Source organism: Physeter macrocephalus, chromosome 20 (genome assembly GCF_002837175.3).
Source record: "Physeter macrocephalus isolate SW-GA chromosome 20, ASM283717v5, whole genome shotgun sequence".
Taxonomy (NCBI): Eukaryota; Metazoa; Chordata; class Mammalia; order Artiodactyla; family Physeteridae; genus Physeter; species Physeter macrocephalus.
In genome coordinates, this window is record NC_041233.1 from 69,840,841 (window position 1) to 69,858,009 (window position 17,169).

At 33.1% G+C, this 17,169-nt stretch overlaps 1 protein-coding gene across 2 annotated transcripts in view; it reads left to right on the top strand.

Annotated features, from left to right (window-relative positions):
* Positions 1-17,169, top strand: part of ATRNL1 (attractin like 1) — a 744,759-nt gene that overhangs the window by 314,009 nt on the left and 413,581 nt on the right. For both annotated transcript variants that reach the window (XM_024121650.1, XM_024121651.1), the window contains exon 25: positions 16,880-16,941. In XM_024121650.1, the coding sequence (XP_023977418.1) occupies positions 16,880-16,941 (62 nt within the window). The remainder of the gene's footprint in view (positions 1-16,879; positions 16,942-17,169) is intronic.

Below are 17,169 nucleotides of genomic sequence, written 5' to 3' on the forward strand. Positions count from 1 at the left end.
CACTCCCTCGCGCCCTCCCTATCCCACCCCTCTAGGTGGTCACAAAGCACCGAGCTGATCTCCCTGTGCTATGTGGCTGCTTCCCACTAGCTATCTATTTTACATTTGGTAGTGTGTATATGTCCATGCCACTCTCTCACTTCGTCCCATCTTACCCTTCCCCCTCCCCGTGCCCTCAAGTCCATTCTCTACGTCTGCGGTAAGACACGTATTCTTATAGAGAGAAACGGTAAGTTTTTATGACAGCTACAAAATAAGATTGGTTATGATAGGTACAGATGTTCTAGAGATTCAGAGAAGGAAGACATATCAAGTTTACACTATAATGTCAGAGTTGAGTAATAAAAATGAGACCATATTGCTCACAAAGCTGAAAATATTTACTATCTGGTTCTATACAGAAGTTTGTTGACTCCTTATATAAAATATTACTACCAATGCTATTCTTTATAAGCAATAAAATTGAATTAGATAACTTAAGTGTAAAATATTTTTCTAAGAAAATGACTTATAAAGAACATTTTCAATCTTTTTATTTGTGAAATAAATCTAAGTAAAGAAATTCTCCCACTTCTTTATAGTAGTAATTTTAAAAAGTCATTAATTTTCCTTTGAAATCTAAACTCTTAAAATTTTTAATGCATTGTCATTAAATATCCATATAACCTCATAGATATTTTTAGATATTTGCCATCATAATATAATTTGATGTTATAGACTGCCATGTTTTTATATAAAAGGGAGCAATTTTGTTTCTATGTAATCTTTGTTATTATTTTTAAAACTAAAATAATTTTTCATCAGATCATATGGTTTCATTGTGTATAGTTGGAAATTTGAAGCTTAAAAATATATATAGCAATAAATATTCATTTTGTGCATTTATATTTTATTTGCTAAATTATTTGGGGGGATTTACTCTGTTTCTTCCATGGAATCGGTTCTGTTTATGTTCTATATTTTTAAAAGGATTATTAAATTTTTGCATAGAAGTCTGAAAAGTAGTCTCTAGTCTCTTAATTTCTTCTCCTCCAATGGTGATTTCCCTGTTCTCATTTCTTTTTTAGTATATTTTTGTTTTTTCCCGTGTTTTCTTGATCAATTTACCTAGTGGTTTTCTTATTTTGTTATGTTTTCAAAAATAAGATTTTGATTTAATTGGACCTCTTATTCTTCTCTTCTTGCATCATTAATGTTTACTTTTACATTTAATATTCTTTATTATTTCCTTGGCTTGCTTTAGTTTATAGCTCATTTTATGCTTTTTAGAGCTGGGGATTTATTTCATTTATTTTAATTTTTTCATTTTTATTAGTTAAAGTGTTTGTGCTATGACTATACTTCTGATTACTGCTTTAAATATGTCTCATAGATCCCTTTATGTAGTGTTTTTCTTCTCATTATTTTTGAGAAATCATATAATTTTGATTGGCCTTTCCTCTTCTACCTCGGATTTGATTACTAGAAAGTAAAAACTAATTCCATGTGGAAGGGCCCTTTTGTTTTGAGTATTTCTTTTTTAGTTTCAAGTTTTATTATATTTTAATCAGATTAAATGGTATAGCTATATTGTTGTCATATTAAAGTCTCTTTTAATTAGTGTGTTTCTGTTGCCTCTCCTGTCTTGTAGTTTTGCTCCACACAATGTTTTCTGTGTTATTTGGTCCATTGGTGGTGGTGGTGGTAGTAGTGGTGGTAGTATATTTTCAAATATTAGTATTATATTTTTGCTGTGAATTTTGGCTTTTAGCATTAAAAAGTGCTCTTCTTTTCAAGTTTAGTGCTTTTTGGCTTGACTTACAATTTGTCTAATATCAGGATCTCAGTCTTTGCTTTCTGTATTGTTTTCATGTGCCTGATAATCTTTTCTTTATCTCTTTATTTTTAGCTTTATTGAATCACTTTATTTTAGGTTTTTCTTTTTTGCAGCATTTAGTCTGGTCTTGCTTTGTGAAACAATTTAATATGTCTTTCTTAAAAAGATGAATTAATGCTATCTACACTTACTGTTATAATCAATAATTTGATATAAAATTAGCCATTGTATTTATCTAAGATGGCTTTGTAAAATTTTTATTCACTTAAAAAATTTGCTTATCAGTTTATTGTTCATTTCTTTAGGTTTTGACACATACAGTTGTATAACCACCACCGCAATCATGTTATAGAAAACTTACATCCCTTCCCAAATATCCCTTATAGGGTACATTTGTAGTCAGCCCTTCTCCTCACTACCAATTTTGGCAGCCACTGACCTGTTTTCTTTTCTTGTAATTTTGTGTTGTTACTCTATTTAATTAACATTTGTTAAGTAGAGCTCTGGGAAGTTGGATGGTGGCTGTAGTTCAACAGAACACCATAAGGAAATTGAAATTGAGAAGTTTATTACTAAAAAGTCCTAGGGGAGGTATATGGCATGCCTCCAGGGGCTATACAGGAAGGTCAAGGCAGGGTACAGGCAGAGGAAGCAACAGGACTTGGGGCTCATGCTTTTATTAGGGTTCATGTGTGGGGCACTTTGGGGTTACCAGGCTAAGGCTGGACTGGTCAATTCAAACCAGAAACACTGGGATTTTGTCAAGCTTCCCAAGGGTCTTATCTAAGCGTCACACAAGGGGAAAGCCCTGGGAGGTAGAGGAAGAATTTACCGTGGTCACTGGCACAGTCACATAGGGAACTTACATTTACCTGTGACTCTATGGGCTGCTATCTTGGGCATGCACTTGCATGGGGGGCTAATTTCAGTTTAAGACCCTGATAAGCTGCATGGCCTACACAAAATGGATGCTGAGGCAGCAGTACCATGGAGTAGTTCAGCTAGCCTCTTGACATTCTGACTTTTCCAAAATGTCATGAAATTTGTACCATATAGTATATAGACTTGCAGTTTTGTTTCAGCAGTATTTTAAAAAATTTTACCTTTATTAAAATGTAATTTACACAAATCAAAAAAATATATAATTTACACGAATCAAATTTATCCATTTTGAGTGCACAGTTTTATGAATTTTGGCAATTACACACAATTATGTGACCTCCACTACAATCAAGATATAAAATCATTTCATCAACCAAAAAGTTCTTTGCATCCCTTTGCTATTAGTCATTCCTCCTTGACCCCAGGTCCTAGTAAAAAACTGATCTGCTTTCTATCACTATACAGTGATAGTGATAGATCTACTAGACTGTTGATCTACTTTCTATAATTATAGAGTGTGTATTTAGTTGGAAATTACCCTTGTATAAACATTTTATTCCTTTGTATTATTTAGTAGATTCCATGGAATGGATATACAATAATTTGTTTATCCAGTCACCAGTTGATGGATTTTTGGGCTGTTTACAGTTTGGGGCAGTCGTTAATAAATCCACTATAGATGTTAACCTACAGGTTTTTGTGTATGTGTTCTCAGTTATCTCGTGGAATATCTATGTGTGAGACAGCTAGGTCCTACAGTAAATTTATGTTTACCTTTGTAAGAAACTGCCAAACTACCAAAATGGTTGTACAATTTTACATTTCCATTAGTAATGTATTAGAGTTCTAGTTTCTCTCATTGCCAATAGTACTTGATATTGTCCATTTTGTTGTTGTTTTGATTTTAACTATTATAAGAGATATGAGTGGTAATTTGTTGCTTTTAATTTGACTTTCTCTAAAGACTAATGATGTTAACCATTTTTTCATGTGCTTATTTTGCATCCATGTATTTTCTTTAGTGAACTGTCTGTTCAAACCTTCGCCCATTTCTTAATTTGGTTTTTGTTGAGTTTTGAGAAGTCTATATATTTTCCTTACAAGTTTTTTTCTCAGACGTGTGTTGCAAACATTTTCTCCCACATTATGTCTTGTTTTTTCATTTTCCTAACAGTCTTTCAAAGAACAGATGTTTATAATTTTAGCCAAATACAATAATATTTTTTCGCAAATGGACATGTTTTTGATGTTGTATTTAAGAAATCCTTGTCTAACCCAGATAATGAGGATTTTCTCCTTTGATTTCTTCTATAGGTTTTATAACTTTAAGTTTTACTTTAGGCCTATGGTTCATTTTGAGTTAACTTTTTATAAGTTTAAAGGTATGAGCTGATGTTTACATTTTGCATTTGGATGTCTAATAGTTCCAGCACCATTTATTAAACAGTGTATCCTTCCTTCATTGAATTACCATTGAACCTTTGTCACAATCAATTGATTCTGTTTTGTACACATATTTCTAGGTTCTCTATTCTGCTCCATTCATCTATGTGTCTGTTTGTTCATCGGTTCACATTGCCTTGATCACTAAATCTTTTTTTGTAATCTCAAATCAGTGCGAGTCTTCCAACTTTGTTTTTCTCTTCAAAATTTGTTTTGGCTATTCTAGTGCCTTTGCCTTCGCATATAAATTCTAGAATCTCCTTTTTAAAAAAAATCCTGCAAGAAATCCTTCTGGGATTTGGATTGTGATTGCATTGCATTTATGTATCAGTTTGGGGAGAATTGACATTATAATCCTATTGAGTCTTATAATTCATGACCACTGTACATCTCTTTATTATTCAGGTCTAATTTTATTTCTTCCATTAGGGTTTTATAATATTCTATGTGTGTTTTGTATATATTTTATCAGACTTACACCTAAGCAATTTTATAGTTTTTTAATACTATATAATTGTATAATTTTTTATTCCTGTTTCTAGTTGTTCATTGTTAGTACAGATCTTCTTTGACTTACGATGGGGTTATGTCCCAATAAACCCATTGTACACTGAAAATATCATAAGTAAAAATGTGTATTTAATATACCTAACCTGCTGAACATTATAGCTTAGCCTAGCCTACCTTAAATGTGCTCAGAACACTTATATTAGCATACAGTTGGGCAAAATCATCTAACATGAAACCTATTTTATAATAAAGTGTTGACTATCTCATGTAATTTTTTGAAACTGTTCTGAAAGTGAAAAACAAAATGGTTGTATGGGTACAAAATGTTTGTAAGTTTGTTGGTTATTTACCCTTGTGATTGAGCGGCTGACTGGGAGTTGCAGCTCACTGCTGCTGCCCAGCGTCACGAGAGAGTATCGCGCCATTTATCCCTAGCCTGGGAAAAGATCAAAATTCAGTATTTGAAGTACAGTTTCTACTGAACGCGTATTGCTTTCACGCCATTGTAAAGTTGAAAAATCGTAAGTCAAACCATTGTACGTTGGGGAAATGCAATAGATTTTTGTAACTTTAATATATATTCTGCAAACTTGCTAAATTCATTTAATATTTATATTAGTTCTTATGTTCTCTGTTTAGTTTAACATTCCCACCCCTTCATTGGAAGTGCATTTGTTTGTTACCCACGAAGTTGATGTTGTCAAATTTAATGGTCATAGTCCCATCCTCATCATAATAATCATTAATAATCATTCTGTCCACAAATAGGCATAGTTTTATTTCTTCTTTCCAATTCTTTCCAGATCTTTTTCTTGCTTCATTGTGGTATTGAGGAGAAGTGGTGAAAGCAGACATCCTTGCCTTGTTTCCAGTCTTAAAGGGAAAATATTTCATCTTTTATTAAATATTATGTTAGCTAAAGGTTTATCAAGAAGCTCTTTAGTTAGAGAAGCTCCTTTGTATATCTGTTCTACTGAGGGTTGTTTTTTTTTTTTTTAAATCAAGTATTAGTGTTGAACTTTTTCAGATACTTTTTCTGCATCTTTTGGGATTATTCTTTGGTAGTTCACTTTCAGTCTTTAAAGTTGGTAAATTACGAGGATTAATTTTGCATGTTGAACCAGGTTTGCATTTCTGAGATAAACTATACTTAGTATTGATTTATTATCCTTTTTATACATTGTTGAGTTCAATTTGCTAATATTTATTGAGGAGTTTTGCTTCTATATTAATGAAAGATATTTCTCTTCAGATGTCTTTTTCTTATTATGTCTTTGTCTAGTTTTGTTATCAGAGTAGTGCTGATCTCATAAAATAAATGTTAATAAAAGTGTTATCTCCTTTTCTATTTTCTAAAAGAGGATATGTAGAATTGATATTATTTCTTACTTATAAATGTAGAATTTTCCAGTGAAGCCATCTGGGCCTATAGTTGATTATATATAGTTGATTACAGTTGATTTGTTTTGTTGTTTTTGTTGTGTTGTTTGAAGGTTTTAAAAAAGAAATCTAATTCGTTTATTAGTTATAGTAGTATTTAGGTTATCTGTTTCTTCTTAAGAGAGCTATGATATTTTGTGCATTTCAGTGAATTTGTCCATTCAAGGATATTGAATTTATGGATTAAATGTAAATATTATACTTACCAATGATTAAGAAAATAATACTTAAAGATTATATAATATTAAAATATAATATGGATAGGGTTGACTTATTTTTTTTTTAAATCTCCTTTGCCCATTATTTTTTTCTGCCTAGTGCCCTGTGGGGTAAAGGGCCTGCTGAAGACCAGAGTTGAAAGGATTTCTAAAACTTACCAGAAAAACTCCTGTGGTTATGTTATCTAACATCCCATAATTTTCAACTCTATTTTCTACTACATCAAATAACCATATGATTACTTCATGATTTTTTTTTTATTGCAAAGTCATGACCCCTCAATTTGAGTTTTAAAGTTTTATGTTTTATTATAATGAAACCTAAGTTCTATGTTGCCATTGTTTTTCATGTAGTTTAAAACTGGAAATTATCCATACAGGAGCAAAAACATCAGAGCAATTATGGGGACCTACTAAATCATCTTTAAAAGCACTTTCTTCTGGAAAGCACCTTACTCACTGCATTCTGGTCCATTAGTCTAGTCTAGGTTTAATGGAGAGAAGAGAACAGAGAATTAACCTTCAAAGTATCCCAAATCAGATGTGTATACAAAATATTCTTTGTTTGAAATTTTATTGTTTTAGTTGTTTCCTTAACAACTATTATATTAATGCCTTTTTGATTGCAGATGGTTTTATTACTTATTTAGTAGGGGTACATATGTATGAAAAATGGACATTTGAATAGTACCACATGCCTTACTAAGACCGTTGGCTACAATTGCTACTTTGAGGTTTTAGACATAAACCTGGTTTCTGAAGTTTTAGAGGTAGGACTGAATGATGTAGTTTGTCTAGTGAACATCACTCTATAAAAGGAAGCTCCCTTTTGGTCACTTAAATTGTAGAGGAAGAGCTAGGTTGTGAAGAAAATTGTAATTTATAGAAAGTGGTGTTACAAGCATAAATTGCATATAGACTTCTATATTAGCCATTGCTCTTGCAGTTTTATATCTTGAATTAAAACCTGAGACTCTTCAAGAAACCTCATAAGTATGCTAATACTATAATTAAGAACAGGTAGCATTACAAATGCAAAGTTTCGTCTTTTCATTTTAAAGGTTTGGTTTCATTTTTTAACACATAACAATACTGTTTTTGAAAAAATAATATCCTTTAACTTAAAGAAAATGTACTCTCTGGACATGTAGATTGAAAGCTCTATGTATTTTAACTGACATAATCTTGATGTAAAAGTAATTGTTTTCCTGTGCAGCTTGACCTTTAGTAAAATGAAACTGTTTTAAGACTTTCTATTTAGAACATTAAGATATACATCTCCAGTAGTTACTGCAATTCACCCACTAAACACATATAAGTAAAAATGCTAGGTTTTTTGCTAGTTGCTAAGAATGTGTAGCTCAACATTGTAATGCCTGACTTCAAATATCTTGAAATCAAATGGAAAGAGAAGATGGCTATGCTAATTATCACAGGGTACTGTGATTAATTGGTGGTAGGAAAGTGTAGAACTTAAGAACTAGATTCAGAATGCATTGAATTCCATTTTAGCTCCACTGCTTGTTGCCTGGGTAATCTATAAACCTTTAATTCCTCATCTATATGATGAATATAATGACATTACCTATTTTATGGGTTTATTCTGAGGATTAAATAAATTAGTGTATGAAAAGCACTTAGCACAGCGCCTGGGCAATAGTAAGCACTTTAATAAATGTTAGCTCTTTTCAGTAGTACTGTGGTAAAAGTGTATGGTAGGGGCAACAGGCATACAATTGAGGCCCAAAACACAGGATCAAGAACTGCCAGGAAATGAATCATTTTGATAGAAGTTACCCCAGAGAAGAGGTGTTAGGACAGGAGGGAACGGTTTATGCCCAACGAGGCACAGAGGTTGATAATGTATGGAGCGAGATCAGACTGCAGTGTCAATGCTCTGCATAGAGAGAGAAGCAAGGGCCAAATTTTGAAGATCGTTATTGCTATGTCAAGGAAGTTGGAGTCCAAGCTAAAAGTGGTGGAAAAACACTGAGGAAATTTAAGCAGGGGAATGAAGAATTTTGATGAGGGGAATTATGGGAAACGCCTTCAGTTTTAAAAAAAGAGCATTTTGTAAGCTGGGTAAAGAGTGACCAGAAAGTTATGAGGTTGAAGACAGGGAGACCAGTTAAATTTTTGCATTAAACCAGGAGGAAAGTGATGAGTGCCCTCATTAAGGCATTTATTTGCTCTAAAAAGAATTAAACCCATTAAATTTTTATAGACAATATTCAAGGATTCATAATCAGAGTAATTTGTGTAGTATTTATGCAGAATTGGCCAGTATATTTGTTCCTGTTAGGTTTTATTGTCTTTTAAAAATCATCTATTTTCCATTTAACTGTATTTAAAAAAAATATTTATCAGGAATGATGCAAATTATATTATCAATAAGCAGTGTATTAATTATCTATAGGAAATTTATGTTTACCTTGAATAGATGATCATAGTTGATCTTATTCAGTAATAGTTAATTTAAGCCCCAGTCTGCTTTATTTTTAAAAATGAACAGATAAAGACCTAATATGATTTTGAATTGCTTGCCTGAAACATAGCCCAGTTGTCTTTGAGATGTGACTAGATGACTAACTTCCATTACTTAACTCTGCTTTTATGTCATCATTTTGAAGGACTATAATCCAAATATTGGTTTGAAGAACCTCTCTTTTACTTTCAGTTTGTTAGATGAATTTGATCATTTTAGCATATTCCTTCATATTTTCACTTTTTTATATCTCAGGGTTATATCAGAGCTTATGGCAATCTGACATTTTGCACAAACACACCAATTTGTCCTTCATAATAAGAACATTTTTTTCTCTCTTACAAAATCTGACATTTTATGGTAAATATCAAGCTATTAATCTACTTCTCTATTCCCAGCACACTTAATGCAACTTTTTCATCAAATCATAAATTCAAAATGTTGATCATTATGTTAATGAAAAATATAGCACATCTTTAAATCAGGTTTTAGATTTTGGATGTGTTTTCAGTATGAATTTGCGTTTAAGCTCAAATGGACAAAATATCACTGTTGCTACAGTTTCGGCTCACTCTGATTTTTAGCATGCCAGTTTATCAGTTATTTGGGGCACTTTAAAAACATGGGGAAAATGAGGATATTATGAAGCTTTAATTGGTTTCCTGATTTTGATTAATTTTCTTTAAATGATATTGGATAACTTGAATAAAATCATTAAAGAAAAGAGAATTTCAAAAGTGCATTTTTCTGGCTAAAGTTTTAAAACTAACTTTAAATTCGATTTAAGTAAACTTTTCATATTTTTCACGGGGATGTAAAGAGTCATGTTATAGCCATAGCACCAGCCAATAGAAATCTTTCTAATTAGACAATTCGAGATTTTAGAGTCAGAAATGTCCCATATCCTCTAGAGATATACACTCTCAGAAACTATGAATATAGTGTTGTTTTTGTTGTTATCGATTTGTCTCACTGTTTTCTAAATAAAATTAGCTAAATGATCAAGTGATCACACTTTTAAAGCAATCTCATTTTTTTCCTTCATTGGTTAAAAAATAATGTTTCAGGTAGTACCTTCTGTTTTGGACAGGAAGATTGTAGTCTGAACTGAGTCACCTTCTGAAAGAAATTCCAAGAAGCCAACATAGTTAAAAATGTTTATCGTTGAAATTAAGAAATTGAGGTAAAAATACATATTAAGAAACCATTTCTGATACCTTGATTTCAAATTATTTACATTGTAGGTAAAATTATAAATGGTAGCTATTATAAAATTTTTTCTGTGATTATAAACAAATAACATTTTATACAGAAATGCATATTTTTCATAACATCTGAACTCTACAATATATGTAAATTTTATAGGGGAAATTAGTATTTTATTATCTGAAATTAGAAGGCACTTACAGTCTGTGATTATTGATTTATAAAAGAAATTCAAATAAATAAATAATTTTTCAATGTTTCTCAGAATAACATCTGTACCTCCGTCCTTTCATGGCTCTTAATCAGGATATATGACGTCCTAAGAATACTCTTGTGCTGAATTTTGCTATTGTTATTCATTTATTCAGCAAATTTTAATTAAATGCTTACTATATACTATGTACCAAATACTGTTCTAGGTACTGGAATAGTGCCATGGACATTATGAACAAGGCTACTGTTCTCAAGGAGTTTACATTTTAGTGGGGAAAGATATTTTAACTAATGATCAACCAATAAATCAGATAATTTCAGACTGAAATATAAAAGAAGTAGGTTTATGCAAGAGTATAGAATAAGGGAGAGGGCAGCTACTTTATATGTGTCTTAGAGAAGTGTGATATTTGAGGTGAGCTCTAGATGATAATGAGCCAGCCACATGAAGACCAGTTGCCCAGTATCACTTAGAATGCTCTCCCTTTGTCTGTACTTACTCCTGTCTCTGTAGGTCTTTCAGTTTCATTGGAAGGGGCCTGGAGTTGCTGGATGCTCTTCCTAGATAGAGAAATGCTGAGAAAATAGTCAGATTCCTTTTCAACTAATGCTAGTATCATTTCTTTCTGCTATCCCTGCTTTTTTCTCCTGTCTGTTCTCAGTACTTCTGCATGTTTTTAGTTACCAAGGAGTGATTTCTTGTCCCACATATGTTAATATAGAAAATAGGATACTTTTAATGGTTTTTTTTCCATTAGAATTATCAAGTTCTAGAACACTATATAATTTATCATTGTTATTACTGTTTCTGTCTACCCTGCCACAACCACTAAGACTCTCTTTTTCACGGATATATCCAAGAACCTGACATGGTGCCCAGAATATAATAGATATTCAGTGAAATATTTGATGGATGAATACCTTGACACTCCAGACAGAGAATATTGAGAGGGAATCTGCTTGAGTTAGTGTTTGCTCGGTCTTGTTAACCAATGCGACCAAATCTCCTTGTATCTGCCTTCCATTTTTATGCCTGTGCCTGACGACGGACTGTCTGACACGGTATCTTCCATAGGCTATCTCCTGTGGAACTTCCTATAGGAAGTCTCAGGTGGAGAAACATTTGAAAAGATTTGCACAACACATTGTAATGCTGACTTTCCATTTGAACAACCAATATCAAATGCTGTTTAGCTTGAGTCCCCAGAACCCAGATGGTATGCTAAGTATAGAGACTGCTTGTGCCATCCACATTTACTCTTGAGTACAATTATATTAACAGATTAGTTACAGATAGATAATATAATTAAAGTTTCAGAATGTTTTAGTGCTTTAGTTCATGACTGTAACTTGTAGATCCTTCACTTGACTGCTTTATTTACTGAGATATTCTTTGGGAAAATGCAGGACATTGTAGATATTTTCATTTGGGTCTATGTTTTGCTTCCTTGCCTCAAAACATGATTTTTTTCCCCAAGTTTCTTAGCTATATGGACCCAGAAAGGGCAAGCAAACCATAATAAAATTCTGAAGTACCAGCTTGAATCATGTACTTTGCCAGTCTAAATTGATTTTAACACTGTTGGCTGTTCCCACTGTTTATGCATAACTTACCTTGAAGGAATGCAAAACCCTTTATAGGTTAAAGAATCAGAGGATGATAATGATTTGCATTGACAGTATGCAAAGAAATTAGTGGCAAGACCCATATTTGAATATAGATGTATTTTTTCCGACCCGCAAAATGTATCACTTGTTTTTTAAAGATGTCTTGGCTCTGTTCCTCTCCCCAGTTGGAACTTTTTTCCTTTGTTTCCATTTTCTCGCTCTGCTCAATTTTGATTTCACTTCCAACAGTTCTTCCTCAATATGGAACCTGTCCTGGAATAGAGATTTGACTCATTGCTTTTGAAAATTCATGTGGCCCAAGCTGTTCTAACTCCTTTTGGAACTTCTCAAGGACCCTTTGCACTCATATGCTCTTGGACTAGGCAAAACCACTTACATTTTAACCTTCTGTACTCAGTGGGCCTGCCTGGTTCCATTGAATGCCTTTTGGATTTTCCTGTTGATTCCCTCTTCTTACTCCCTCGCAGACCCTGGTACCATATGTATCTGGTGTTGTGGTTTATCCATGCCTGTTCATGTATTGGCATTCAAGAGGAGGATAATTTTTCATTTAACTTTGTTGAAATTGTTTTCTATGTATTTTCTTTCTGCAGTTTACTTGCCATAGATAGGTAGGTAGGTAGATAGATAGATAGTTAGAGTTGTTTTTTTTAATGTGGAAACTCAGGGATATTAAAAAACTATGCTACCACTGCCACTGTCCACCTACAACTCGGCCTCACAGATTATATTTCTTAATTTCCACATAGTTAACTTGTTTTGATTATATCTAAAATTATAGCTTTAATTTTGATTTTAATCTGATAATATAGTACATAAAATCACTACCATTTGGAATTTTTAAGTAGTTTCTCTGCATAATGTACACTGTCTACTTTTCTAAATGCTCTGTGGATTTAACAAAAGATTTTTTTTCCTATTTTATATGCTCCTGTTTCTTTCTGCTCTGTTTTTAACAGAACATTTTGGAAGTTCAGTCTGTAGTTGCTGTCTGTACTGCCTCACATTACATACTCGTCTTATGTTCTCTGTTTAGTTTAACATTCCCACCCCTTCATTGGAAGTGCATTTGTTTGTTACCCACGAAGTTGATGTTGTCAAATTTAATGGTCATAGTCCCATCCTCATCTTACTCAACCAACAAAACCAGCCACTACTTTCCTCTTGCAAGATTCCTTTTCCTTGGCATCCTTGACACAATACTCTCCTGGTTTCCTCCTACTTAATTGTTCACTTTGTTGTTGTTGTTGTTAGCTCTAATAATGGGGTGGCCCTGAACATCCTCTTAGAAGTTTTAAATGAGTCATATCCAATCTTCACTAAGCCTTCTCACCTTTCACTCTAAATTATGTGCCCATCAACTTGGTTTTGCCTCCATGGCTACTACTCTTGTGCACACTACTATCATGTCATAACTAGAAAAATCCAATATCCTTCTTTCTAATGTCCCTGCTTTCCTCTATCATCTCTTTCCCACCCAGCAGCCAGATGATATTTTTCTTGAGAGTTAGATCATGTCATTACATGGCTCAGGTCTTATAATATGTCCCAAACTCTTTATCATGCCAAGGACCTAGGTGAATTAACCCCCGCTTGTCACTCTGAACTTATTTTTAACTTCTCTGCCCCTAGCTCACAATACTCCAGCTCTTGTGACTTCAGTTTCTCAAACATCTCTAGCCTAAGTGTACTATTCCCTAAGCGTGGAATCCTCTACTGACAGATCTTTGTGTGGCTTTACCATTCTTATTATTTGTATGTCCAGCTCATATATCATGTCTTCAGTGAGGCTGCCCCTAACTGCCTAATCTCAACTAGCTACATATCCTTCCACTGCATCACATCACTTTGTTTTTCTTCAGAACACTTACCATTGTCGAAAATTATGATAATCCACTTATGAGTCTACCTGGTTATTTTTTGCCTCCTGCTATTGGGATGCAAACTCCAAGAGACCAGGGACTTGTCTTATGTACAAGGTTGTCACCAGCTCCTAGAACAGAGCTTGCTTAAGCAATATTTCTTTGAATATTTCTTCATGATTTGAATGACTGAATAAATTAATTTTTGTCTGCTTGATCAGATAGGTTATTAAAGAGATATACATATTAACATTTATTCTGTAATTATGTTATCTAATTCTCCTTATAAGTCCAGACATTGTGTTTTCACTTATTTGGCCTGTGTTTTTGGTGCATATAGGTTTATTATTTTTATTCATTTTTTGTGCCTGATACATTTTATTTGACCAGGTTTTGATTTTGAATTTCACTTTGCTATTGATATTATCCTTCATGCCTTCATTGTTGTTGTTTTTAAGAGCCAGTTTTATTTTTTTTCACAACCCTTTATATTTTGGATATAAGTGTGTCACTGCTATAGATGTGCTTTCTATAAAAAACATAGAGCTAAATTATGCTTTTTAATGTGCTATGGAAATCTCTTTTGATGAGGATTCAGTCTGTTCACATTTAATGCAATCGCTTCTATATACTTTATCTTATTCCTTTATTTTTAAATTTATTTTATGTTATATGTATTATTTATTTATTTTTCTCTTTTCCATACATTTGCTAATTTATTCAAGCCTTTATGAAGTCCTTTTTCTTCTTTTTCATTTAGATATTTCTCAACACGGTCTAAGTTTACCTGCCTATTCCAATTTATCTTAAACCAATTTCATTGATTATGATTTCAAAATAATTATCCTTTTGGATTATCCAGTTCTCAGTTGCTGTATTCAGAATCATCTTTCCATGGATTTAAGTTACTGTTGACAATATTGTTTGATAAGCTCTGTTTCTAAGACACTCTCATGGACAGTACCTGGAGAGAAAATTCATCTGTATCTTTAACATTTTAAAAGATGTTTTTTCTTAAATCTTTTAAAACATTTTCACCTAGAACCAATCTCCTACAGCAATTGTCTTTCCTCAGTGTCTGTATAAATGCTCTGTAATTCTTCAAATGCTTAGAAGCTTTTTGGAAATGAATGTTATTATATTTAAGCTTTCATGTATATACCAAAAATTTAACTATTTTCTCGACTGGCTGTAATTCTTTTTTTTAAAGAAGATGTTGGGGGTAGGAGTTTATTAATTAATTAATTTTTTTTTTCTGTGTTGGGTGTTCGTTTCTGTGCGAGGGCTTTCTCTAGTTGTGGCAAGCGGGGGCCACTCTTCATCGCAGTGCGTGGGCCTCTCACTATCGCGGCCTCTCTTGTTACGGAGCACAGGCTCCAGATGCGCAGGCTCAGTAGTTGTGGCTCACGGGCCTAGGTGCTCTGCGGCATGTGGGATCTTCCCAGACCAGGGCTCGAACCCGTGTCCCCTGCATTAGCAGGCAGATTCTCAACCACTGCACCACCAGGGAAGCCCTGTAATTCTTTATTTTATATGAGAAACAATATTTCTTATTTTAGAATGCCATTTCAATTCCTTGCCCTGAAAGCTGGGACAATTGTGAGACTCATTTCCTTTCTTTTCCTTCACTCATGGATTATATCCTCCTCTGTGGTTTGTCTAATGTATGAATATGGTTTTTCCATACATTTTGTATAGTTTTCTGGTTCTGTAAGACAAGAGAGAAATCTCATCCTTGTTAGTCCATTTTCACCGGAAGTGGAAATTGTATTACATGTTTTTGAAAATTTTTCATAAAAGATTATTAAAGGAGAAGATATCAAGAACTTAATTGTTTAGCTTCAGCTATCTGGGAGAATTCACTTATGTTGACCAGCTCCTTTATACATGATGTAAAAGTATAATATTTACTGTATTATACTATATACCAGATATTATGGCAATAATTTTATTTCTATTAATTGAGTTAGTCTTTTCTCTAACACATGAGGTAGATGCTCTTATTATTGCCATTCACATATGGGACAAAAATAGGTTAAATATTTTTCTAAAATATTTACATCTAGTAAGTGAAAAAGTTGGATTTTCTCTATTTCTCTATCTAAATAGATATTCTCTTTTCAGATGCTGCATTATTGACTAGTACACTATATAATACTTCCTCAAGAAACGTGTTACAGTATGATCTCTATAATGTTAACAAAAGTGGAGAACAATTTTAGCTTATTGATTTATTTCTCCTCTCAAAATTCATTAACATGAAAATATAAACTGAGGTGACGTATTTTATTCTTGCAGGGGTTTATAACAAAATAGTTGTATGCAGCTTCCCTAAACAAGAATATACAAGAAAAACTAGTTCCCTCAGTTTCCTTAATACAGTTGAAATTAAGTTTTTTGGCACACAAGCATTTATCAATTGTATTGATAGAAAAATGTGATAATTATTTGATGAAGAAACTCATTTGCATGTTTTAGTTAGGCACATTTAATATGTCATAGGATTTCACATGAAAGTCTTAGCATGCATTACTGAAGTAATTTTATAATAGTTTTCTTTTTTTCTCACATCTTTATTGGAGCATAATTGCTTTACAATGTTATGTTAATTGCTGCTGTACAACAAAGTGAATCAGCTATATGTATACATGTATCCCCGTATCTCCTCCCTTTTGAGCCTCCCTTCCACCCTCCCTATCCCACCCCTCTAGGTCGTCCAGAGCATGGAGTTGATCTCCCTGTGCTATGCAGCAGCTTCCCACTAGCCATCCACTTTACATTTGGTAGCGTGTACATGTCAGTGCTACTCTCTCACTTCGTCCCAGCTTCCCTCCCCGCCCTCCCCCACCCGTGTCCTCAAGTCCGTTCTCTACGTCTGCGTCTTTATTCCTGCCCTGCCACTAGGTTCATCAGTACCATTTTTTTAGATTCCATATATACTAGTTTTCTTAAACCATTTAATGTTATAGCCTGTGCAAAGGTCATCAGTAGTAGTTGGTTATATTAGGTGTTCTCAATGAAATTTTGATTCCAGCACATATGATTTATAATATGGTGATCCATATTTCTTGATGATTTAAAAATATTGTATTTACAAATGCCATGAAACATCACCACTTTGAAGAAGAGCATAGATTCAGTAAGTTTCCAACTTTCTTTTATTTTGATTTTTCAGATTGCATTCTCACAACACAACACAATCATGGATCTTGTGCAGTTTTTTGTCACCTTCTTCAGGTAATTTGCTTTTACTGACTTTGAATTTGTTAAACCTATATTCTGATGTATGTTCTATCAATCTGTTAGGTAATTTATCAGTTCTTTAACCTTAAATATGAGCAGAAGAAACATACTTGACATATACTTTTGCAAGTTTATTTTGCTGTAGTACTATTTAATAGCTAATTGATTCAGTGGAAAGAGGATGATAACCCTGTGTTCCCCTGTCGTATAAGTAACTAAAGC